Here is a 25,904-nt window from a genome sequence, read left to right as displayed (position 1 = left end):
ACACATGCCGATATATACACACAAAAAACAAAACAAAGGTCTCCCGTATAGCCTTAAGAGACTGTTGGGGCAAGTGCTGTTAGCGAGCACCTATGAAGGCAGGCACGGCACACGAGGGGGTGGGTGGCCAGTCGACCTAGGGAATGCCCAGGACTGGTTCAGATAATCGTCACTGGTGATGGCCATGAGCAGGAATCAACCCCGGGTCGTCGGGTTCGTAGCCCAGCGTATTAACCGCTCCACTACCACTCCCCACATATACACACATATAGCACTTTTACACACACACACTTCCATGTTTTTACACATTAACACAACATCACACGTTCACACACGAGCGCGTATACCTGCTGTGCCACCCCGTGTGATGCATGCGATGCGTCGCTTGTGCCCACGCAGGTGTCCAGGCTCTCTGCTGCCTGCAGCGCTGCAGTGAAGCCAGGGGCACATGCGCGGTTACCGTCAACTATGCATGCGGAGCTAACGTATGTGAGTAGTCAAGCTATTTTATCAATATATGGGTAGCTTTTGATATGATCGGCCGAACTGTATGAAAGCATGCATGGTTATGAAAAGGTAATTTTGTTTACGGTTTTAATTCATAGCGAACGTAATGAATACATTCACAGCTCTAGGTGTGAATGTTGCAGTTGTAATAAATACGTGGTTAAATTGAGCTAAGCATGCATGCATGTGTGGTTAAGGTATGAGACAGGGTTACGATAAGGTGTGAATGCATGGCAAAGGTATCGGTGTATGTTAATATCTAATGCTCGTTTAAAGTGTGACTGAACAGCTGTAAAGCATTGGGGGACTGTTTTGGCAAAGGCACAAAAAAACTCACCACATTCATCAACACTGTCTAAAAATTGATTCATTTATTCGAGGGTATATTTTTGGGCAATTGCCCTTCTTCTGAATAAGACGACTGCCTGAAATGTTAGCTTTTTCATGTATATTTATTTTACAATTTTGTGTAATATGGTAATTGAAATGTGGTGCGGTTTCTTCACAAAGTACAAGAGCGTGGTCTGGAATTATTCGCAATGAAATGTTCGAAACATATGACCTCACAGGTCTGTCCAGACGTCACCTACAGGCCAGGTCGAGCATCCAGGATGAGGTCGCTGTGCTCCCGCCCGCAGCGGTCAAAGCGCCGGTGCTCGGGATAAGCAGCTCCTGAAGCATTGGCGTCTGGCTCACAGCGAGCGACGCTCCCAGGGGCTGCCTTGCGAGCAGGTGCTGAGCTGGCGGCTGGCTCAGAGGGTTACAGTGCACCTGGCCAAGCCTCTGGTCGACGGTCTGGCTCGAGCTCTGGCCAAGAGCCTGCCTGCCCGGCTGGCCGATGTTGGGGCTCACGACGAGCTGCTGTTGCCAGGGTGGGCCGATGTGCTGCTGATGCACGGTCTGGCCAATCGGCTGGCCGACGTTCTGAACGACCGCCTGGCTCGCCGGTTGGCTTGACGGTTGTTGGCTCATTAACTGGTTCAGGGAAAGACTCATGCCCGTGGGTTGGCTCACGGCAATGCTCTGAGCTTGCAATGACGGCTCAAGGCCGACACCCGCTGTCCTGAGTGCACCGGCATCACCGCCACAGTGGAAGCGGGAGGCCATGGCGCACGAGACGGTGCTGTCCATGGCTGGGGGCTGCTCTTTCGCTGTCCATCCCTGTACCGCCTGCTGTGCTGCAACCTGTTGGGCCGTCACCGGTTGTGCCGTCTCCTGTTGCAACTGCGATCCATGAATGGTGGATGGAGTCTCAGCGGATGAGTCCCTGCGACCGCCGGTGATGGAAGATTTCTTAGCTCTCTTCTTGGACCGGGGTTTCGACTTGGTCTCTCGTTGCAGGGAAGACCTGGATGGTCCAGGTAAGGGCCTGGCCTGTGCCGATAAGTGCCCCTGACCTGAGTCCCTTGTTGGTGTCTCCACGGCTTTAGAGCTGCACATCCCAGGGTTCTGAAAATCGTTGTGCGAATTATGGGGTTAATAAATTGTATGGATCGAGGCACCTCTCACAGATCACCATGAATTGTTTACGCAACTTCAAACGTTTCTTCGGTAAATCTCACCACTTCTGCTGCCTCTGGTGAGAGCAGCTCGCTTGAGAATTCCCCAAATTCCAGAACATTCCTCCTCGTGGCCAACACTTCAGAATAGCTGCTGGTGAGAGGAACATGTCAAAACACAGCCCTTCACATTCATATGTTTTTTTCATCAATCACGGTGGGGATTAAAGGTGAAACACTCTAAGGGAGAACGGTTATGGACCAGTAATTTTAGTTTTGATAAAGTGAGTAATGTTTTCCTCTATGGTAGTGTAGTATTCAAAATCCAGGGGTGCTCCAGATCTGGGCAATCCATCGTACCACTAGACTCGCATACATACTTTCTGCATACAAAAAACATGAATGAAATGCCGAATGAGTAGCTGTCCTGAGACTGCACAGTGTGATATTGTGTGATATTGAATTGTGCATTCACGGAACCGCCCGGGGCAAGCCAATTAAGCCCTGAATTAGTGCGAGTGCCTCTGCCTTGTGAATAAATACCCACACGAGGGGCAGTCAAAACATTCTGAGGGATAAGTCACTGAAAATAAAAATTGTGCCCGGATTGTACCGAGCTTAATCTAATTCCACTCCTACTCTCAGCCTCCACCTCCCCCCCCCCCCACCCACCCCCAACTTAGCGTACTGCATTATGGTCCTGGAGAGCCGAGTTCAATTCATAGCCACGACTAACATCAGTGATGTCTGCACCAATGCTGGGTTTCCCTCTCTGACCCCCCCACCCCATCCACTTCACAACCAGCACTAACTAGCACGGTGAAGTATGGTCAAACATCACACGTCACTGACAGCACGGGGAGGTCCTTCATCCAGCACGGGATGGACAAAGGGCTATATGTTCATTATCAAGCCCTATTTGCAAGTTAACAACCAATAGTGGTCAGACTTGGTGGTCCGTACTGTGTAATTGTGGAATGTATACAATCGCCCTGTTGCTCATTTGAACGGAGAAACAATTTGACTTGACTTGATTAGAATCAAAACGTAGAACAGGCACATCGAAAGTGTGTACATGAAGGCAAGGACATAGCCGAGGCAGCATAGCGGTAATGGACAGCAACGGATTTCGCTTCACTGCTGACTGCTGACAATGTAGCCGTCTATCAGCCTGCAACACCTGCTTTATATGCGATGGTCACTCATCCAAGCACTATCAATGTGGACATTAGTGATTAGTATCCTCATCATCAGCAGCCATGATCAATCCACTGCTGGATGATGGCCTCGACAAGCCACCACCATCTCTCGCAATCCTGCGCTGTAATACGAGATCGGTATAAGGAAAATAAATATAACGTTTATAATGTGCATCATTTAATGGTTTTAACCCTCACGGCAAACTGTATACCCTGTAAATCGCGTTCATTCAATGTCGATTAAAATTAAATTCTTTGTTCCCAGAGCTCGAATATGCTGCATTTAAAAAACTAATTTAATTAAATATGATTTTTGGCGCTATCCTTTATGACCAGGCTAAGACTGTCATCTCATTGCAGTCGAGACCCCAGTTTAATCACGAGTGGCTGTCTGGATTCGAACGCAGGATTTTGTTGGCGCTGACTCCCTGCTGTTATTAGCCCCCTGGCATGGTGTTAGTCTGCGTGGCCACCTCTGCTGCCCCTTCTTTATATAATGTATATGTTCATATCCGTGGCCTAATTTGTCACTTCAAAATTGTCCTAGTTGCTGCTAGACTGGATTAGGTATGTAGGCAAAGCTCGAGTGAGAGATCGACTGGACGCGGTGTGCCAGATTGCGGACACATATTTTCCGAACCACCAAAAGACTCGGCTGCCATTAAGCCCTGGGTCACACGTATCAGCGGTTGTCCACTGCCCAATGCACACAGTAGTTGACATGCTGCTGAGGGGACAGGCACCTGAGTACGGTGTGCGTGCAGACCACAAACTCTGGCTTGGAGTTCCACTGGTGGAACGAGATGAAGTACTTGGTCTGCAGCCAGATCCACTGCTGCCCTTTGGTCAGAAAGCGGTAGTGGCAGGACTTTCCCTTCCCAGACTGCTTCACTGGCAGACGGGGAAACGCGGCGCACACGTCGTTAGCACGCCTCTGCGGAATTTGTCACCCTCGCACGCATTGGCACGACCCAAAGTGATTTGCCCCATTGCCTGCACAAGCAGTGCTTGCTGGGATACGAGTTTTGCGTGTGGAATCCAACTTGTTCGACCGTGTGCACTCTCTAGAATTGAACATGGGTCTCTGCAAAGTATTGCCAGGAGGTTATACTTTCTGATTTTGCAAAAACCTGCTGGTGGGCTTTCAAACGCTTAGAATGGACAAATCTCTTTTCAAAGTCAAAGGCATAAAACGCGGTCACTAAACTTTACACACCAGCTAAAGATGTTTAAATTCCATCAAAGAGTAATTCCACGAACTTCTTACATCAGTTATAGCTGAAATACGTAGGCAATTTGTTATTGTATTCAAGTTTTAATGAGTTTAATGGTCACTGCATCGATATCTGCATGATCATCATTTATAATATTATAAAAAGAGATCTACTTGTTTTTGCTGTGACTGACGAACATGTTTGTGTTGCTGCCCCAGACCTCTGTTCTGTAGAAATTACGATGTTGTTCTACTCAAACAAGCGGTTAATGAAATGGACAGTTAAAACAGCATCCAGTGGCTGCTCCTCTTGATATTCCAAATATAGCAAAGAAGAAAAACCATGCTTGCGCATGGATTCTGTAACAATTTTCAGCACGGATTCCTTAACACTGCGTTTGTCCTCATAAGTACATCATTATCGTGCGCTCAAAGCAACGAGAGAGCTGACTTCACGTGACATAAGACGTGTGACGTCGCGAGATGACATCACACGTAATCACTTCACTGGGATAATAGGCGCACGCATGACGTGTCGTCTCGTGATGTCATATCTAATTATATCATTACATTAATTGGATAATACCGAAAGTGCTCTGTTTAATGTCACCAAGTTCCCGGTAACCCTTTGATCAATGTGGCCTGTTTTGAATAAGGAGGGCCACCTGATAGTGACACTTTATACTGATTTGGTCAATTTTTATTAAATGTATTGCGGGCCCCTCGTTCCAGACCAACAGACAATAAACAGCGCTAATTGCATTCAGGATTTTAGACCTCAGCCGGAAAGCATTCATAATAAAAACAGCTTGAATCAGCGTGTCCTACGCAAGCAACAGTGTTGGCGACTATCCAGTGAACATGCAAGTCTGGGCCAACTTTGGCATGTGGTTGAAACCAACGTCTGACCAACGTTCGCCTAACTTTAGCCCCAACGTTCGATGTTTTACTGGGGAGGCTCCTAAGTGAGCCAGAGTGGTGTTCGAACGGGCCCAGGCCCTCGCTTGCTCTGGCGCAACTCACAGTCCCTGTGGCACTGCGTGATGCTCTCCAGGTCGTCCACGTGGTAGTAGTCGTAGCCGGACGTTCCCAGGACCTCGAAGGGCATGTAGCCGATGATGGGCGGTGCCCTGAGATGTGCCACACAGCAGTGTTCGCGGTCAATCCTTGTCTCGGAGTCTTCTTATTTTTGTTTATATCACGTATGTATTTAGTTCTTTATTTCAGAAAAAAAATGGTCGTTAGCCAAGAAAATGGAACACAACCTGAAAAGTGTGCAAAAGAAGCATGGAGAAATGCCTGCTTGGAATTACATTGATAGGCAGAGAGAGAAACGCGTGGATTAGAGAGCATACGCAGGTTAATTACAGTACATCATTCTGACCGTTAATGAAAGTAGTGGCCTTGTGCAGGACACGCCACAAGAAGGGATGAAGGCCGACGGTAGGCCTCGGCAAGGTAAAGTAATTTACCCTTTTTACCGGGTAAAAGGGTAAAGGTGTCGACCATGCCAAGGGGTAAGGTAAAGGGTATGGTAAAGGTAGCGCGAAGTATTACCCGGTAAATATCTTGTTCACCGCTCGCTAAAAGCTCCGTGGCGCAGTCCGTGGCCTCCATTTAAAATTGGAATAATCGAGAGTATTCTATGAATAAAGCGCTCTACCTAGCATTTACCTGTTATAAACCTTGTTCATGTGTAGTACCCCAGTAATTACCCTGTAATCGGGTAATTTGCATGGGGTAAGGGTAAAAGGTAGGGTAAATGTAGGCTTGTGGTAAGGTAAAAAGTAGGGTAAAGGTAGGCTTCTTGTTTTTACCTTTTACCTTACCTTGCCGAGGCCTAGCCGATGGTCTGGAATTAAAAATGAATCTGTAGGTATTACGGGCCATGTTTTCATTGATGACAGCTAATGACGATTAATGATGATATAAGTAATCAGTGAAATTAAGATGAAGATGATGATAAAACCTTGAAATCTGCATCTGAACAGAATAGGAGAAACGGATGAAGCAATTATACGAGATGGGCAGAAGACACGTCTCGATGACGATGGCAATGACAATTACGCTTCTGATGGCGATGACGATGACAATGATGGTGACAATGGTGCTTTTCTTTATGAAGTTTTCCACCAGCTGGGCACTTCCTCCGTTACCTGTGATCCAAGAAGAGGAACTTCCACTCCAGGCTGTGTCTGGATGTGAACTCGGCGCCAGCTTCCTCCAGTGAGGACAGCTCCTGTGAGAGCCGGGCAGCGCCAACAGTGCTCAACCGCTCCTGCACATCTAAACTCAAGCCGCGTCCACACCTGGGCGATTCAGTTGCGCAACTTGGTTGCATGCAACTGGCATCTCCGCAACAAATCGCTCGCGGTCGAGGCAGACTCGACTCTCGGGCATCGATATGCCCAGCAAATTGCAGCGATGCATTTCATCGAGTGCACATTCGCGACCTGCGATTGGATGTTACAATCACATAATTCGCAATGTACGATGCTTGCTGCAAAATTACTCGCCCAGGTGTGGACAAAGCAGTTGCACGTGATGATTAAGTTGCACACTGCACGGCGTGGGCTCGTTGCGGCCTTATGCTCCACAGGGAGCGAAGAGGAGTAAGCATTTCGAGAGCGATTTTGTTTGTGCCAACTTATCACTCGGGTGTCGACCGGGTCTTACGATTCAATCAATTAACCAAAGTGCAACACATTCATAGCACATATGTCTACGAAGAAGGGCCCTTACCAAAAATTGTACCTATTATATATTTGTTTTTTTTCCTTTTAAGGCAATGTTATTGATGAATGTGTCGAGTCTTTGTGGCTTGTGCACCACCGCCAACACAGTAATCATGAAACTAGTTGGTTTTCATTTAACCTGGATTAATCTGTCAGAACCTCACTGAGACAACACACCTAGCTCCTTCATAGGGTGACTTGGGATGAAATATGGCACAGAGAACAACATGAGGGGGCTGATATATATTCTATATACATGAGCATGCACATAAATGCGTAACCCTCTGTCAATCACGCTGCAGGATGAATGCTCGACCATGCTATGTGGGTCTTGGGGGAAGTTTGACGATACTTCACCACGCTAGTCATTGTGGGTTGGTGACCTGCAGCAGCCTATAACACCTATTTTTATGCATATATTGCAATGTTTTCATATTTCTATGGTAATATTGGTCGCATTTTTTTTGTTAATTTCAGCAGATTTTTAATATCGATTGTGTCAGATTTTTACAGCGAATTTCAGTACATTTTTCTACAAACAATTTCGTCGTACAATTTCTGATCAATTAATTTATCATCGGAGTTTTCCCAACGGAAATATATATATAATTGCCAAGATGGTAATGACACCTAATTTGACAGAATTTTTACTCCATAATAGAGGCTTTATGGGTAGGATTCGGTAAATATGAATGTGTCGTTAAACCCGCCACCACCCAACACAGCCAATTAGTAAGGAGTGTCACGTAAAAAAAAAACATTCCAGTGAGTTACTAGTTCAGCACACCGGTGTGTTGGAGAGTTAAACCCACAACATTTACAATTCGAGTACGACGTTTTGCCGGTAATTACAACCAGCCCACATCAGGTGACAGCCACAATTGCAGTGGCGGGTTTAACGGCACATTTATATTCACGTGATTTAACCCAACAACAATAACAACAACAACAACAACAACAACAAAAAACCTTCGATTACCGATAATATTGGTCGCGAAAGCGCTCCCTCCCTACGTGTTAAACTGACTTTTTGGTTCAGTTGTCAACGGTTGGCGCCGCCCCGGTTAGGGGCCTATGCCCCAGCCGCCCTGCAGATGGCGCACCTTGATGAACTGCGACGTGAGGAGGTGGACCGAGGCGACGAGGCAGGGAGGCGGACGCGGCGGACCCCCTGGCACCCCCGGGGTGGTCGCTGGCTCCTCTGTCCCCGAAGGCTCCTCCGACAGGCAAGGCCCCGCCGCCACCTCCGCTGCGGAGACGGAACGTCGGCAATCAGACTGCCATTCGCCGCAAGCGATTTGGCGGTGACGTCGCCGCGGTGATTGTGCCAGGCTAGGTGCGTGCACTTTGAGGCCGTGTCGCGTGTAGAATGTTCGCTACTTCAGGTGGTCACGAGGCATGATCAGTTGTTAGTGGCTTGAGAGAAGCCGCACTCTCTCTCTAACGCTGCTCAAAGCAGTAGCAGAACCAGCAGAATGCATCTAATACATTTATGGCTACGGGCTCGTAATTTGCTAAGGGCCAATTACTGTTTATGCATCATCTGCATGACATTTCAGGCCAATATAGCCCAATTAGTCAAGATATTGATTAAAACCTACTGAGAACCCATTGAGACTAAAAGTCTCTTTCTCAAGGGCAGAATTCTGAGTTACAAAAACACTCAGTCTGGCAAAACAACTCCCACCTCGCCATGATTTCACGACGGTAACACTCGACATGGCGAGCATTGCCACTGCTGGAGAGGCCGAGGTTTGTCAGCTGATGGCATGCTCACATCTGCCACGGTGGAAAACGGGGACGAGTAACCCCTCTACTCTGAATGTATTTAACCCGAGAGAACTACAGAAAACAAACCGAAGAAGACACTTTCCATCGGCCCCGAGGGTCCAGGCGTCTATCTTGTCCCCTGGCCAAACCCTATATGGCAGAGCCAGTAGACTTGTAACCCCTCCACTTTGAATAATGAGTTACACGGACATGCACGCACATCTACACTCACACAAAGACAACGAACCATCCGTGTAGCCTACACAGACGGCTAGGGCAAGTACTGTTAGTGAGCACCTATCTAGGCTTGCATGGCAGATGAGGAAGTGCGGCCAGCAACATGCCAAGCCGCTTTTGTCTCCCCAGTGCTGATGTTCACACACCGCACGAGGTATGGTACTCACTTAAGGCTGAATAGACCTAGGGGAAGCCCAAGACTGGTTCAGATATTCACTGATGTGTGCTGGGAGCGTAAATCGATTTTGGGTTGCTGGGTTCGTAGCGCAGCGCGCTAACCACAAAGCAACCGCTCCCCACAGATGACCACCAAAAGAAGACATCTGTAGCCTGAACAGACTGTTAGCGAGCACCTAATTAGGCCGGCACGGTACACGAGGATGTGGGTGGCCAGCACACCACCCTTCTTACACCCTTGTAACTTCCTGACCCTCCCCTACTGGACATCTGTGAAAAAAAGCTTCATAGCTCATCGGATTCCTCCACGACAAACAAAGATTCCGATTCTGACTCACGCACGCGCGTCCGCACAATGTAATAAGCATCACCCGAAGGATCAACATCTTCATTTAAACCAGGCAAGGTGGCTGCCCAGAACTAAACCCATGACCCTCGGCAGTGCGTCGGCTCCGCGAGCCCCCTGAACCACCTCCACGTGGTGCTGCAGGGGTGGGGAGAGAGGCGGCCGGCGGCCCCGCGGTTTTGCCAGGGGTTGTTACCCTGCTCGTCGTGCAGGTGCAGGCGCAGGAAGCCGCTGAGCTTCACTCGCTCGTAAGTCGGCGCCTCCTCGGCGGGGCGCGACGACGCCGCCACCGCCGGCGGCGGCAGCGGCGGCGGCGTCTGTCCCGCAGCGAAGTGCGCGAGTGCCTCTCCGCGCTGCAGGTGGCAGCACAACTCGAAGTGCCGCTCATTCGGCGCGCCCGCTGCGTTCACGCACGAGACACGGACAGAGGTCGCCCCCCCCCCCATTCCCCTCCCCATCCCCCACCGAGTCCCCCCACCCCCCCCCCTCTCTCCATGTAACAAACCTCTGACAGAGTTGGGGCAAAGTGCCGTTGGCGAGCATCCACAAAACACTTTTTCCCCTTTGAGGCTTCAAGATTGTTGGGGGTGCATGCTATTAGCCATCATAGTCATCAGTAATATAAGTACATTGCGATTTGTGTATTTTTAAGTAAATCCGAAGTAACTTATTCAGATTGTAACTGGTTTTCATTGCCATATACATTTTATTTAATTCAACTTTTTTTTTTAAACCTGTATAATCTTTTGAGATGTAACATCTCGTTTAGGGTATCAAGTTACACCATGGACACCCTTCACCACGAACGATACAAACCACTTTGATTTAGCCATGATCATTGAAGCTTGCCCGGTACACGGGAAGGTGATCATCACTGTGCGTGGCTACCTTGGTCTTCGTAACGCTGGAATCATTTAATGCTGCGTCTGCCTAGCAGAGGTCCAGGTGACATCGTGCATGACCTGCCTACGCCTGTGAGCCAACCCAGTTAAGCATCTGTGGCAATTGGCACAATAAGTCTGTTTATGACCAATCAGGGTGGTATTTCAGTCTCCTCGTCGTACTTGTGTATATTCGACGGGCACTCAAAAGTTCAAAAAGGACGGGTTTACAAACTCACTTGTTGTACTGTACTGCCATCGCCGAGCCAACGCACAGCCTAGTAGACTTGGGAGTTTCACGAATCATTCATGATCCGCCAACCCTTGCATCCAAAGTGCGGGATCACGTGCATGTATCTACTATCTTGGCACACAACACTTTCGATGATAATGATGATGATGATCGTGATGATAACATATGAACAACGCCGTCTTCAGGATGAAATGTTCTGTGTGCTAACTTGAGAAAGGGAAAACAAATGTGGACAATTTGCGACACTGGGTCATTGCGAGCTGCCGTCTTGCTTATGAATGGCAAATTGCTTTAAAATTTACTGCATTCAAACAGAAGAAAGGAAGCAGGCATGGGTGTAATAATGCACGTGGATTTGGCAAGTTCACCCTTATAGAGATTTTAAAAACCCAGGGTGTAACGGAACAGTAGGTTCATCTTAATGTGACTCTTAATGTGAAAATCTAATTAACTAACGCAACTGCCAGGAAGTAATTAGACCTGCCCTGCGTCACCTTCAAATCTCCCCTTATATGGCGGTTCAACCACCACGGATGTACAGACACACACACGCGCCAGGAATGCGAATGCAAATCACATTATGTGGCATTCTCTCCTTAGGAGCACGGTGCCACATTTGGGAATCTCCCAACTCGCCGTGGGCCAGCCACGCTCCGTGAACACACGGCGGCACGGCGGCGGCGCGTTCAACGGCAAACCAATTCGCCAAATTGCTCGCCGTGTGTCGGTTGGATCGCCGGTGCTCACGGGGGCCCGGTCAGCACCGGCGCCGCGGGCAGCACGCCGCCACCACCGTGCTCTTGGGCCGAACGGCACGGTCACCACGCACCTTGCGGGGCTTCGGGGGGTCCCTCCTGCACCTGGCTCAGGTCAGCCTGGAAAAGGCAGCGCAGCTCCGCTTGTTCGTGCTCCGGCACGAAATCGAAGAGGTTCTGTCTGAGGAGCTCACTCTGCGCAATGGCGGAAACAGCACGGGAGAGGGAGGGAAGGTGGAGAGCAGGAGAGGGGTGACGGGAAAGGCGGAACGAGGGACAGAGGAAGGCACAACAACAGTAGCGTCATAGTTTGGACTCTCTTTTTTGCTACTCTTCTGGAATTAAAATTTAAAAAATGTAAACAAAAAATTTTAGCAGGTAAGGCCCACTGAGCTATATAGCTCTTTTTTTAGAACATGCTAACTCCAAATACACGGAAGTGAGGGTCGGGATCGTACCCGCGACCTCTGGTATACCAGGCGAGGTAGTTAACATCTCGCCAAACAATTAAGTTTGTTCCAGGTAAGAGTGACGTTCAATTTTGTCGATGTTAGAGCAGCTGTGCACGTGGTCGCTGCGCCTTACGCACTGGCAGGTAACCGAGGAGCGACGTGACGCTCTCGGACACGAACGAGATCTCGCCACTGCTCATCACGACAATTACGAAGCAGTCCATGGCCTGCGGGGAGGACGGATAAAGGAACATTATACACGTGGACACGTGTACGGATACACAGACACACGTACACATATAAACAGACACACAGACGTTCATATCACATCTCTCTGAGCCCCACAGAGAGTCAGGACAGTTTTGCCTTGGGGTGTTTGGCTCAAACCCATTGTTTGGCATCTGGAAGTAAATTGGAGTACCCAGAAGGAAAAAAAACAACACATAACACTCAAAGCTCTGCACATAATGATTAGAAATACAGGTAGTCCCCCGACTTACGATGGTCCGACTTACGATATTTCGATCTTACGATGGCGATAGCGATATGACAAAATTGTAAAATATTTTTAATTTTGCGCGGCAGGCAAACGCAGCAGCGTACGAGGTACGATAACTGTACTTTATCATCGCCATCCTCCTCTTCCGACAACTAAGTTAATGTAGCCATCAACAACCTAACATCGTTCAAGTATGCAGACGACGGACAGAATCTTGGTGAGTACAGTAGAATAGGATAAGTTACGATACGTTCAATGCATGTATGATACGTAGCTTTAACGATTTCATTTTAGGGTTACCACGATACGATACATACGTCCAATGCATGTTAAAAGTTTTTTATAGCAGATAGGATAGTTTCCTGAAAAAACTTTCTATGAAATTGCAGTTCATATAGGTAGGCTGAAAATTTACCTTGTTTTTTACTTAAAATGTTACTGTGCAATACAGTATTGTAATTAATCAATACAGTATATAGTTTATACAGTACGGTACTGTAAATTTCTCTGTTTTGCTCAATTATCACCATTCTTTAAGACTTCTGGGTAGGGCTAGGCCATTTTCGACTTACGATATTTTCGACTTACGATGGGGTCGTCGTAACGCATCTCCATCGTAAGTCGGGGACTACCTGCAATAAGTTTCTGTACTGCCCAATTCCTGACCAACTTGCAGCAGCAAGGCAGGTTTGAGAGTTTCACAAATATGTACGATCCAGAATTGCCCTTGAATTAACTATTCTGTTAAACAATTTAAAAATGTCTTTCGTATGGATACGAATTGAGTAGCATCTATAGATCGGGTGACAATCCAACTGGTGGCTTCGGTTGTTCGAGTGAATACTACTCGAGCCGTCGGGGGGTGCTCGCAGTGGTCATGCATTGGCGATGCATTCCACTGGTTGTTGTTGTTGTTCATAGTACAGGTTTTTTTGGGTTAGATATTTACGCGATCTAACCCAAGACACCTGTATTGTGGATGATATTGGTCGCAAAAGCCCACGTGTTAAACTGTTGTTGTTAAACAATCGTCTCCTCGTTATGCGGATCCTGCGATCTTCGAAACGCGATTTCGAAAACCGCGACCCCTTGCCTCGAGAATGAGCTGCGTGAAGTTGTCGTTGCTGAGAAAAGCTGGCTTCCACGGCGGAGGAGGCTCGTTGGTCTCCTGTTCCACGTTCAGCTCTAGAGGGAGGGACACGTGTAAGGGGCAGCTATTGCAGGCAACGCATAATGGGAAACCGACAGGGAAACGAGCAGGAGATAGCTGTCCGATGCGTTTTTTTCTTAGTTGTTCTCTGCGTGTTTTTGGGCACAATGCCCGATGTTTCGCAGCACGTGCTGGGAGGGAAACGGCAGACATCACGCGGCATAACCCAGAAACGTCACAGAGCTATGCGGCACAACCGCGCAAACCGACGCAACGGTATTACACAATATACTTTATGCAACCAACCACTGGCCTACATTGTCAAACTCTGCTACCTCTGTTAACCTACATTGCAACACAATACAATACTTGTTATATTTCAATCGGTGCATCTTGCCGGTTATGACGCATGGAGCATGAAGACGAACGCTGACAAAGAACACAGAACGAGCGTAGGAAAGTGCACAAACAAGCGGGGAAAGATGCGAGCTCCGTGTGCAGCATGGTCCAGATGTCTTGCGGCTCCCATTTAAATCTCTAAAACTTAATGGGGTTTATATTCTTAGTTTTTTCGGTAAAGTCACGTTGAAGAGAAACAACAAAATAATATATAGTATTATTTTGTTGTTTCTCTTCAACGTGTTGTTTCTCTTCAACGTGACTTTACCGAAAAAACTAAGAATATGAATTACTGCAGTCACGAAAGCTTTAAATCAAAATTTAATGGGGTTTTTTTTTCTTTTAACGTAAGGTTTACTTAAAACATAAATAAATATGCAAAGGGAAAAATTGTTCGGGGTAAAATAATTGCGGGAGTGGAGTGACAAGATATCTGGAACACCCTGTACACTGAGATATTTTTTTTAAAAACACACACACACACATGGATCAGAGAACAAGCGCACATTAAAAACATCGTGTTGACTTTTAAATCAAGTACAGTGAGTGGGCTTGGGCAGTGCACGTGGCTACAAACGACGCTGGCCGACGTGATGAGACCGATGACAGAATGTCAGCCATGGGGAAAAACGAACACGCCCAAGAGAACGAACGTGAACGTGAAAGCGGTGACATCAGCGACTGCATACAAGTGGGATGAATAGTGGCATCGTAGAGATCGTCGCCAAGGGGGTGTGGGAAGTTTCTTCATTCAGCAGTGGATAAACAATGGCTGATGATTGTTATTGTTGTTGATGTGATATTTAATGGACTGCACAAAGGCCAGGAGGGACACGGGGACACATCAAGAAGCGTGCGTGAATCACGATGTGGGGAGCGGCGGTGTAGTAGCGGTTAACGCGCTGCGCTAGGAACCCCGGCGGCCCGAGTTTGATTCCCGCACACGGCCGACACCGGTGACGATTATCTGAACCGGTCTTGGGCCTCCCCTAGGTCGACTCGGCCTCAAATAAGTACCTAGTGTGGTGCGTAGTAAACATCGCCACTGGGGAGACAAAGGCGGTCGGGCGTGGTGCTGGCCACCCACCCCCTCGTGTGGGGTGCCGGCCTTCGTAGGCGCTCGCTAACAGCACTTGGCCCAACAGTCTGTTAAGGCTACACGGGGGATCTTTGTTTTCTGTGCACATCTCTAAGTGTATCTGACATCACTCGCTGGCTTCATACCTGCGTGCGTCGTCAAAATGAACAAAGGCGGGTGGGTTATTTGCAAACTGACATCAGATGTGGCGTTAGAGAAGAATGGAACGAGTTAAGCTGGTGGGATAGGAGGGGGAGGGGTAAATGAACATGTGCTCAGAGAGAATGGTTACATCGCAGGAATTACTGACAAGCGTTCTCGGAAGGTGACAGGAATGAGTATTGGATGAAAACGTCGTGTGTATCGTATGTTGTCCTCCCGGCACCTCCGATTGAGCACGGTCGGCTACGTACGGCGCGAAAGAAGCTGAACACACACACGCACATATTTCGGAGTGCGATATTTTTTTCTCTCCTAATTTTTCAGAGCCGTCCGCACGAGGTCACCACGAATGAAACGCGTCGTGGTGCTCGCGAAAGTGACGTCACCCGGTGTGCCACGTGGTCACACCACGCCCGGCAGGAAAAGCGCGGACGTGAATTTGACGCAAAGTCATTGCACGTGGCATCAATACTTTCTGATGCAGAGCAGTGTTTTGGGATCATCCAAAATGTTGCATGTGGGCCCCGATTTTCATGGGGGTGGGGGGGGTTAAATCAATCCAAAACCCAGCGGGTACATTCCGAGAAGGTTGCATTTGCTGGAGAAATTGTAAAGATGATTTTGGCGAGGAGAAAATGAAAGGGAAGAGGGATGGCGTTGGATCAGTTGGTGGGGCAGTGTGAACAGATGAACGAGACTCTCCCACGAGAGATGCCGAAGATCGGAACAAAACGGGAAAACCATCGGTCGTGTCTATCTCTCTGGTGCCATCAAATATGCGTGTGTGTACGTTGACCGTCTTTCGCACCGTCCGTAGCCAACCGTGCTAACTGTAGGTGCGACATAACCACCGGCTGATAGGCAACAGAGGAGACGGGCGTTGGGATCGTGCGTTTCGGTGCAAGAATGCACGCCGTCGTCGGTGCCGAGTTTGTTTGTTTTATATATACACACACGGGGCCACTGTCCGGGGACACTCACCGTGGTGGCTGCTAAAGAAGTGCAGCGTCCGCTGCAGGACCGTGGGCTTGTCCATTCGGGACTGGCCATCGGGCAGCAGCGCCCCCAACTCGCTGATGAGTTCGTTGAACTGCTTCCGCCGCTTCTTCTCCGAACGGATCCGCTGAGCGCTGCACGCGCCGAAGCGACAGCGGTCAAGAGAGTGGCCACGGCGGTGAATGCGCCTGGACGCCCCCACGCTCATTACGGAGATTCACCCCGCAATTGCCGCAATTTACAAAAATTGCACCCCCGCCCGCCCGCCCGCCCGTCCGCCACCCCCGGCTAAATGACTTGCTGGGAGCCAGGCACCCCTTGAGCTGAGCTGTGAGAAGATCCATCGAGGACAGACTTGACCGTGGATATATACCTGGGACAATGATCAAGAAAAAGGTGTGTGGATGGGGGGGGGGGTGTTTAAAGCGCTAACTTTTGGCGAGCAGATTTTGTCAATGTTGATGATTTATATGCAGAGGGGGCATTCTGAACCACTCGTATAATAAAACTGTCACTGTGACAACGAGGGTGAGGTCTCCATTGTCATTACTGGATCAACTTTCAATTGTAAATTCATCAATTACCCAATTATAAAATAGGTTTACAACAGCACTGTATGCAATTGCACGTTGATTCAACGATGGAGTGGAAACCAAAAAACAGGGAACACGCCCAAGAGGAAGCGTTCGCTGTGGAGATGGAGTGATGAAATCATTGTGTGTGCAGGAGCTAGTTCCGTAACAGGCTATGGCTTGGTGAAGTCATCTAGCAGTGGATGGATCGTGGCTGATTAAGACGTTGATGATGCTGACGAGCTTAAATCTTAAAAAACGTCCAAAACATATCAACATAATAAATACGTGACGTGTTCTCCTGGGGGCAAGCATGCAACAACCAGCAACAGACGATGAGTCGCGATACATTTTTCACCTGGCTAAAAATGTCAACAAAGGTGACAATGAAATTAGCCGATGTGACAAGGTGGATTGTACCCGGCCCCTCTTAAAAGCCGCATGGGTGAGCAGCGCAGCACTGGCTTGGATCCGCGGGCACGTGTTTGGGGCGCAACGCTGTGCCCGTCCGTGGGACGGTGCGATGACGTGCGGCGCGCGAGCGTCTCACCGTTTCGCTCTGGTTCTCTCATCTCTGCGTCCCGTTTCATCTAAGCCTCCCGGGCCCCTGTAGCCGGGGGAATAGAAATTCACGCTACATTACAGCTTTTATGAAACGTGTGGGATGTATGCCCCAGAAGCAACGCCACCTATCTTGAAATCGTGAAAAAATACACGTGGGTTTACTCTCCAACACACCGGTGTGCTGAACTAGTAACTGATTTCATGGGACCTCCTTTGCCAGTTAACAAAATGAGAAGAGGTTTTCCCCTTTTTTTCTGGCAACGAAACGTGTTTAGATTTTAAAACACCAAACTGAAACCTTTTACAAGGAATCATGTCTGCATTAACCACAATACTTGTGGTCATAATGCAAACAAAAAACATACTCTGATAATATATCCATTGTCTTTGAAACCGATTGGTCCACACCAGAGACAGCTTTGGAGCCTAGTCTCAAAAGGTGTTAGACCAGACATGATTCCTTGTAAAAGGTTTATGTTTGGTGTTTTAACATCTTAACACCTGTTTTCTTGCCGGAAAAAAAGTGGAAAACCTATTCTCATAGTAACTAATTGGCATTTTTTGTTGACTTGACAAACCTAACTAATTGGCTGTGTCGGGTGGTGGTGGGTTAACGGCACATTTATATTTACGCGATCTAACCCAAAACAAATATTACGAATAATATTGGTTGCGAAAACCTACGTGTTAAACATAATCAATTAAATTTCTGAAAGTCTGTATTTAGCGAGAATGTCTAGAAATCTGCACGGTACAAAGCCATCCGCGCTGCGCGGCACGAGCCTCGGAACACCAAAAGACCATTTGCACATATCAGGTGGACCGTGCTGCTCCATCCACTCTACTTCCACTCTTGAACAATGGCCTGCATAGCAAACACATTTTTGTTAATGACGCTGCTGTAGTGCACGATGCTGTTCCAAAAACGATTAGAGGCCAGTCACAGCCTTTCATGCCGTTATAAAGCTGGCCCTGGCTCCATGCTGGCACAAGTGCAAGGAAGGGACACGGATAATTGGAAATATCCAAATGTTCATGATGTTCCCACGAACGAATATCAACATGTTTTTGTCAGTTCAATAAAAAAATATATATTGAGAAAATTAGACATAAGCCTTCGGGAACAGCTCGCTCATATATACATATCAACATAAGTCCAAGTGAATGTGTATGCAAATATCTACCGTTAGTAATTGGGTTTACATATAGCTTATGTTGAACACAATTTTGTGATTAGTGGTTAACATTGCAGCAAAGTGTTCTGTAGGATACATTCTGAAATGGTGGAAACAGTCGTGAAGCCAAATGTGCATACGCACATTCATGTGTTTATATATCAACAGTGTTAAACCCATCACAGACTTATGGTACGCCATGATCAGAATTAGATGGCTTAGTGTGTCATCATACAGAGGGACGTTCTGGGTAGTGGAACACATTTTGGTTATATTCTAACAACGTATATATTTAATCAGCACAATAATAGTTGCATTTAAATATTATTATAATTAAGCATGCATCAAATATTCTATCCGCTTTTGAATTGAGCTGAATTTCAGCAACTTTTTTTATCAATTCTGTTTCAATTCTACCATTAACCGCACACACTGTAAAATTGGAAAATGAATCCCGAATATAATTGTACCTGTCTTTTGTAGTCTATAAACAGGAATATTTTATTCAGTGGAAAATGATGCAGCCACCCTTGCTCTTGCAAATAAATAAAAAAAATATATAGGAATGACCAAATGCATTTTTGAAGATGGAGCAGCTATACAGAGACTGCATGAAGTCACAAGTAAGACGGAGGAGACATACTCTCACTGAGGCTTTTCACAGCAACATTCGAAGATATTTTATGGAAATTGAATTGGGAAAATGAATACCGTTTCTACAATTTGGATGCATGGTGAGAGAGGTCAGCGAGAGGTAAGGGATAAAGGGAGATGTGAGTCAGGTGACATAGGGCAGCGAATTAAGGTAAGGGAGGAGGGGAATAATGGGAGGTAAGAAAGGGAGCCAGGCCTGCTCGACTGAAACCCCAACCGTACATTCGTCTGATTCATTGATGGCGCGTGGCAGTGTAATGACTTATGAAAAAGATTTCGAATTATCATTCGGCTTCAAGTTAAAATCCGGCTGAATACTTAATTATGCATTTGATATTTGATAAAAGAGTGCTATTTGGTGCACCCCTCGTAGAAAAAAAAACTGCATAAACTACACGTCATGCGTATGTATATGCGACCTGCAAATAAATGCGTGTCTCTGCTACCTACAAAGAAACTAATGAATGCATATATACACATACACACTGGGAATTTTATGCATGTACACACATTTTAACAATAAAGAATTATGTTGTTGTGGCCGGTGGTTAATAATAAGGCAGGGGTGGCAGCCAAGGAATGGAACCCATCTAAGACGTCGTCCATCAAAAACAGTGATGAAATCCGCTCGTGAGAAGGTACTAGTTGAATTAGTCCATCATGGGATAATGAGGACATGGTGACGGCTCTGGGGGAGACCTTCACTAAGCAGTAGGTCGATCGCGGCTAATGATGACGGTTGCTGTTGAGTGGCGTAACAATGCATTGTAGAGACGGTGCAGAGCAAGGAATGAGGGCGCTCACTCTTGATGACTTCCCTTCCTCCGTTTGGCCATGACATCGTTCCTGCCGTCCGTTACGCCATCGTCCACGCCAAACATTAAACCCAAAGGGAGAATGATGCTCAGTGCCCGGGCCTGCCCCGGCGAGGGTGGGAAGGGACGAGTTGTCACAGGCGGTCACTGCTCGCAAAACACCAAGGAACCACGGACAAGCGGCTCTATCGGTGACGCATGGTGGAGAAACTGAAACGTCATCAATGGAAGGTGGCTGTGGAAGTCCATGTGTACGCTTCGTAAGGATTCATCAAAGCCCCTTTGCAATTCGTTGAAGACGTTCACTCGTGCTAGAAGCTTACTGGCGCTTTTTTTTTAAATGTCCTCTGGATCTTTTGGCACAGAACGTGATATTTACTTTTCTTCCAAACTTTATGGGAATGCTTGAAACTAATCACGTGAAATTCAAAGCTGTTGAAAATGTATTCGAGCTGCGTGTCTATGTTGGAAATGTTTTTGAACACCATTAGAAAAATATTTTCTCCCGCAAAAATGCTTTGAGAAGTCTTTTTATCTGTTAAATAATTTATTTTGTAGATATGTTTCAGACTTTCTTCCGTTGTTCTTGTGCATACTGCGACTTTCTCGAATGCTCTCTACAACTTCTTTGGAAGAAGTATTTCCCCTGAGGATTTTGGAATATCCACCACCACTTTTGAATTTAGTTTCATGGTGAAGATGTTCATCTTGACTTTTTCACTTGAAGGATCTGTAAAGCAAACCAAATATATTAACAATATGTACATTACATACACAGTACATGGATTACACGCATATAACAACAATAACAATTACCATTTGCCACTAAGTGGTGGTGATGTCACCACAGTGCTTGTGCCAGGCTAGATGCACTGTGAAGCCACGCGAATCATCGAAGGCTCGCTAACAGGACGTCACGGGACAGACCCAGGTGCCAAAGGGTTGACTGAATGAGATGACTGGCAGGTGCACCACCTGTGCTCCACACTGTAACATATTTCTGCGTTTTTGCCGCCCGGTCCTCTGCTCAATACGAGCGACGCTCCTCTGTTCTCCGTTATTACTGTAGGGCGACTGCCTCCAATTACCCAGTAGTGTCCTTCACGAGCCTCCTACACAGAGGCCAACCTTGACACTGCTTGTACTCGTCATCAGCAAGTCCAATCAGCTCCACGTCCTTCTGTAACACATCAGCTCAATCTCTTCTTTAGCCCGTGCCTTGCCCATTTAGCCCCCTCTATATGGTCAAACAGAAGCTGCTTAGGCATGCAGTGGCTGGATATGTGTGCTACATGACCCAACCAACGCAGCCTCACCTGCTGGAGGAGCTCACTGATGTGACTGTGACGAGATCTTTCAAGGATCTGTGAGCTCGTTACACAATCCAGCCTAATTAAACCGATGATGGATCATAGGCAGCCCAGCCTGAATGTTTCAAACCAGCATAAATGTTCATTTAAAGGACTCCACATTTCACAAGCATAGAAAAGGGAGGGCATAATTGCAGTCGAGAAGACACGGAGTTTCATAAGGAGGGATGGGCCTGGTAGCTTCCACACAGCATTACAAGCACACACACATGCATGGGCACACACACACACCGAAGTGATTATAGACATTTACTTCACCTGAAACGGAGAGGCACTAAAACGCCTATAAAATATTGCAGAGGCAATTCCACTCAGTGCAAATTTAATGTGAACATTATATTCCCGTGCCGTCAATTTGCCAAGAAATTGCCCGTCGCATTATGCACACGTGTTCGGCGATTGCGAGTGCATGGGATGTAATTCAAATCTGCATTCCATGGGTGCTGTTGTTCCAAACACGTGTACAATGCACGCAGCCGTTTGTGTAAAACTCTCATCATCACTTCCTGAAGAAGTTGCTTTATGGTCCTCTTGTCGACAATGACCATGTGAATACATTTCAGCAAATTCGACCAAGTGACATTACCAGCGATGCAGTGATAGACAAACTGTGGAGCCGATCCTAAAAGGAACAGGAACGAGAGCTTCACACAGCCAAACAAAGTCGCACGTTCAGAGCCACTGCTTAATGTATCCTTAATTGTTTTGTTTTACATGTGTACATTTAAACGATCTCTTCTGAAATATCTGGTGAGCATAGAAGAGGAGACCAATATCCCCTCTAGAGCTCTAACCTCCAGTGGAGACCATTCCGCCGGCAGTGGTGTGAGTAAGCATTTGCAGGGCTGCACCTTTGCTGCGTCGAGGTTTTTGAGTACTGCTCATTTGCAATTCCAAATTGCCTTGCTTTGTGTGTCCTGATCATAGTAATGAATACTGGCTCAAAGGACATAAATGGGGTTGCGAATTGGGCCTGCTGCTACATGACGTAGATGGTTAAGATAATTATATCCGACACTTAGCGTGTCTACATTTGTTTGATTTGAGTGATGGTCTGAGTACAAATAAGGGCACAGCACTGTGTGAACAGGCACCAACTGCAATGTGGCATGATGCTAATAACCCACTTTATTTTTCTTGCACGGTGCACCCAGTAAAGATGGATCATTGTTGGGCCAATATTGGGAACACTTTCCAACCACACGTCGATTTAAACCACATGCCAACGTTGTGCCAACAGCTCCAACCGCATGCAAATGTTGGGCCAACGTTGGACCATGAGCTCCAACAACATGCCAACGTTGGCTCAACGTTGCAGAGTTTACTGGATCATTGTCAAAGTGTTCATCATAACGCACGTGCCTGTGTGTGTGTGTGTATATATATGTCAGGGCTATCTTCAGTGTAATCATGCACCGCACGTAAATGACGCATAATGAAGCTACTTTTATCAAATTCACAAGAACAGTGGAGCAGACGGTATTGTAATGGCTGCTCCAGCGATATCTAATTTCCCAATTCAACCTTCCAATTTTGTCACTCAGTTCTATCACACACAAGTATATATGTATATAGTCGACTGTGCTTAACAATATCGGTGGACTAACAATATCTGTGGACTGACAAAACGTTTTCAAAACTGCTGCACACATTTCAAAAACAACTATGTGGTCCAATTATAAAACAACCTTACCTTCTGACATGGTAGACTACTTAAAACCTAGCAACCCCCCCCCCCCCCCACACACACATCTCACAATGCCTCTGGAGAATAGCAGCATTCTGTAGTGTAGGTGCTTGAGAAGGTCACGTTGTCCCACCGATGCCTCAACTCAATGTCACAGTCACATTACTAAATGATGGGAACACACCAAAATTCGGACTTCTTCCGCACTGTATCAGAATAAACCCAAGCTATGAAGTTATCTCCGCAATGACTATTACTACTACCAACCTCTACAAAGTTCAAGTTCAACTACATTCCAGTATTGCCAAGTCCAGGGTGTTTTTTTTTCTTTTTATAATCAATATCACAGTGCTGGACCAAATCTAGTTCAAAACCAAACACTTTGTGATTAGTAACCAGTGACGTATCTACATTGTCAACTCAGGGTGTGCGGCAATCGGTCACGTGGGGCTCCAAGATTTCATTTGAATTAATTTTTAAAAAACGTGGAAAGCACCCCAGGTTGGTTGTCAAGGGGGCCCCAACTCGTAGCTTTGGCCACCAGGGAGAGGGGCAAGATGACCCCCTTGCCCCCACGCTCGTTACGCAAATATTGGTGACCCTAACTAACTCACTACAGTCCCTGCACTGAGGGACCATCGACAGTTATTATGATTACTACTACGCCTATTTGCCCAGGAAGTCTCAAGATTATTTTAGAGAGGCTCCTGCCACGTTTGTTTTTTTTTTGCAGTAGGGGGCATTGTTGCAATGGGTCATCCCAATTGAGCAATTGAGATGCTTGGCCGATACCGGTTACATTGCGCGTGGGGTTCTTGTAGACGGTGGAACGAAACCAGAGATCTTTGAGGAAACCCATGCAGCATAACAGGGCGAGAGCACACCAACTCCACACGGGACGGCGCCCGAGTCAGCTATGAAACCCAGGTCCTTCTTGCTTTGAGGCACGGGTGTTACCACTCCGCAGAGCTGCCACCCACGTAAACCAAAATGTCCCAACTATGTATATACACAACAAATCATCACTGTATGAAGGAACGTACAAATAAATGCAATCCAACAAAATAAGCATTCAGTATCCGTCTGTTTCCTCTTACGATGCAGATAACTGTGCCGGTGAAGGACACCAGAGGGAGTCACTTCAATAGGAGCGAGCTACACTCGCGGCACGTGAGTGTTTGCCTTGCAAAGACTCTCTGTTGCATGTCGATCAAATCAAACAATATTATTCTCAGAGCTGGAATAAGGCAAATCAAGTGAGAGAGAAAAAAATACATTTAAAATGATGGTGGTTTTTTATGTTTGTTATGCAGCCATTGGTGACCAGGCTGAGACCATCAATTCACGACACTCAATAACCCAGTTTAATCACGGGTGTCTGTTCAGATTCGAACCCAAGATCTCGGCAGTGTCGGCTCAGAGCTCGGAGGGGTATTATCCCCTTGAGCCACCCAGCCACCTCTCATAGCCATTGCTGTTTATTCAGTGCCATCGAATATAATTCCCCCAAGACCAAACAAGAGCCCATTCAAGCAGCACTGCTTCAACATTTCAATCATATCACCGGGAACTTCATTCATGCGTTACGGCTAATCACACAAATTCATAATTTTCTTAAACTTTGGAATCACAAACTAAACTGCCTGCATTCGCTCTTTCTAAACGTTGTAAATGAAAGCTGTTCATAGCCCAAAGTACAGGGTGGTCCAAATGTCTTGTGACCCGCATTAAATTATCTCAATCGTTTAAGTCGGGTTTATTAAAAACACACGAATATGCAAAGGTGTGAAAATGTATGGGGGATTAATTTATTGGGGGTCCACGAGGCATATGGACCACCCCGTACAGTATTCATCAGTTTGCTGTCAATACCATAGCTGGAGATTTTATAAAAATAAATGGCTCTGTGAGGTGTGTCCATTGGCCAATGTCACGTACAGAAAAAAGAAACTCCAATATACCTGCTAGAATGGCTGCACTCGGTGCGGGAGGGGTACCCAGCAAGTCCCTTACTCCATCACTGTGGTATGCGCACGTGAATTCTTAATTATTATCATTTGCACGCGCCTCCAATTAGCGTTCATTGTTGGCTCATGAAGCCTAATAATTGTGCGTGTACCGGCCTGCACCGGCACGGACTAACAAGCCGTAAATCCTAAGGGCACTCCTCTCTCTGAAGGAATTGAGCCACACTTGGCAGATGTGTTCCTTACCCGTTTGTGCGTTTACAACGATTCTGATTCACTGTTACGCACACACACACACGAGGCTTGTTCTTCTTCGGAGGACAGATAAAGCAGGAATCGTTATATCTCAAGCTGGGCTAAGAGCAGAGGACACTTCACTTTCCTGTCATCCCTGCATTTTTGTAATTTACATTCGCAGTGAATGCTGCCAACGCGGAGAGAGGTGCTGTACCAGTGACTCATTAAGAACGACGAATGAGCACAGGGAATACAATTTGTTATCCGACGAGCGCTGCGGTAATTTAAGTGGCTTTGACCAAACGCAGTGTCTCGCTTTCCACATTTGGTGAAAACGTTCTTTTTCTGGCTCTATTTAGGTCACCAACGATCAAACGATGTCGTCCTAAAGTCCCCTCAAGCCCCTGCCCTCCCTAAAGAGCCAAGCTTTCCATATTTACCAATCCATCTGACGCGTGCATGAACGCTAATTTCCAAATGCACGGCAGGCGCCTTGCGGGTAAATAAGGAACGCTTAACTGGGTCATTGGGTGGGAGGCATGGAAACCGAGAGTT

General features: G+C 46.9%; 1 protein-coding gene across 4 annotated transcripts in view; it reads right to left on the bottom strand.

Moving 5' to 3' along the window:
- LOC116942863 (uncharacterized) overlaps positions 1-25,904 on the bottom strand; it is a 66,963-nt gene that overhangs the window by 8,810 nt on the left and 32,249 nt on the right. For 2 of the 4 annotated variants that reach the window (XM_032955247.2, XM_032955246.2), the window contains exons 2-15: positions 20,078-20,818; positions 17,431-17,487; positions 16,294-16,442; positions 13,617-13,708; positions 12,162-12,251; positions 11,647-11,767; positions 9,880-10,083; positions 8,257-8,402; positions 6,575-6,657; positions 5,442-5,548; positions 3,949-4,096; positions 2,070-2,160; positions 1,098-1,956; positions 348-427 (exon numbers count right to left, since the gene is read on the bottom strand). In XM_032955247.2, the coding sequence (XP_032811138.1) occupies positions 348-427; positions 1,098-1,956; positions 2,070-2,160; positions 3,949-4,096; positions 5,442-5,548; positions 6,575-6,657; positions 8,257-8,402; positions 9,880-10,083; positions 11,647-11,767; positions 12,162-12,251; positions 13,617-13,708; positions 16,294-16,442; positions 17,431-17,487; positions 20,078-20,154 (2,304 nt within the window). In that variant the 5' untranslated portion in view covers positions 20,155-20,818. The remainder of the gene's footprint in view (positions 1-347; positions 428-1,097; positions 1,957-2,069; positions 2,161-3,948; positions 4,097-5,441; positions 5,549-6,574; positions 6,658-8,256; positions 8,403-9,879; positions 10,084-11,646; positions 11,768-12,161; positions 12,252-13,616; positions 13,709-16,293; positions 16,443-17,430; positions 17,488-20,077; positions 20,819-25,904) is intronic. The other 2 variants (XM_032955248.2, XM_032955249.2) reach the window with 2 other exon arrangements.

The sequence above is a fragment of the Petromyzon marinus genome, chromosome 16 (genome assembly GCF_048934315.1).
Source record: "Petromyzon marinus isolate PM22_M1 ecotype Great Lakes invasive population chromosome 16, UKy_Petmar_22M1.pri1.0, whole genome shotgun sequence".
In the NCBI taxonomy this organism is placed as follows: Eukaryota; Metazoa; Chordata; class Hyperoartia; order Petromyzontiformes; family Petromyzontidae; genus Petromyzon; species Petromyzon marinus.
The sequence above is the reverse complement of the archived record's forward strand: the minus strand, read 5'-3'. Positions and strand labels throughout refer to the sequence as shown.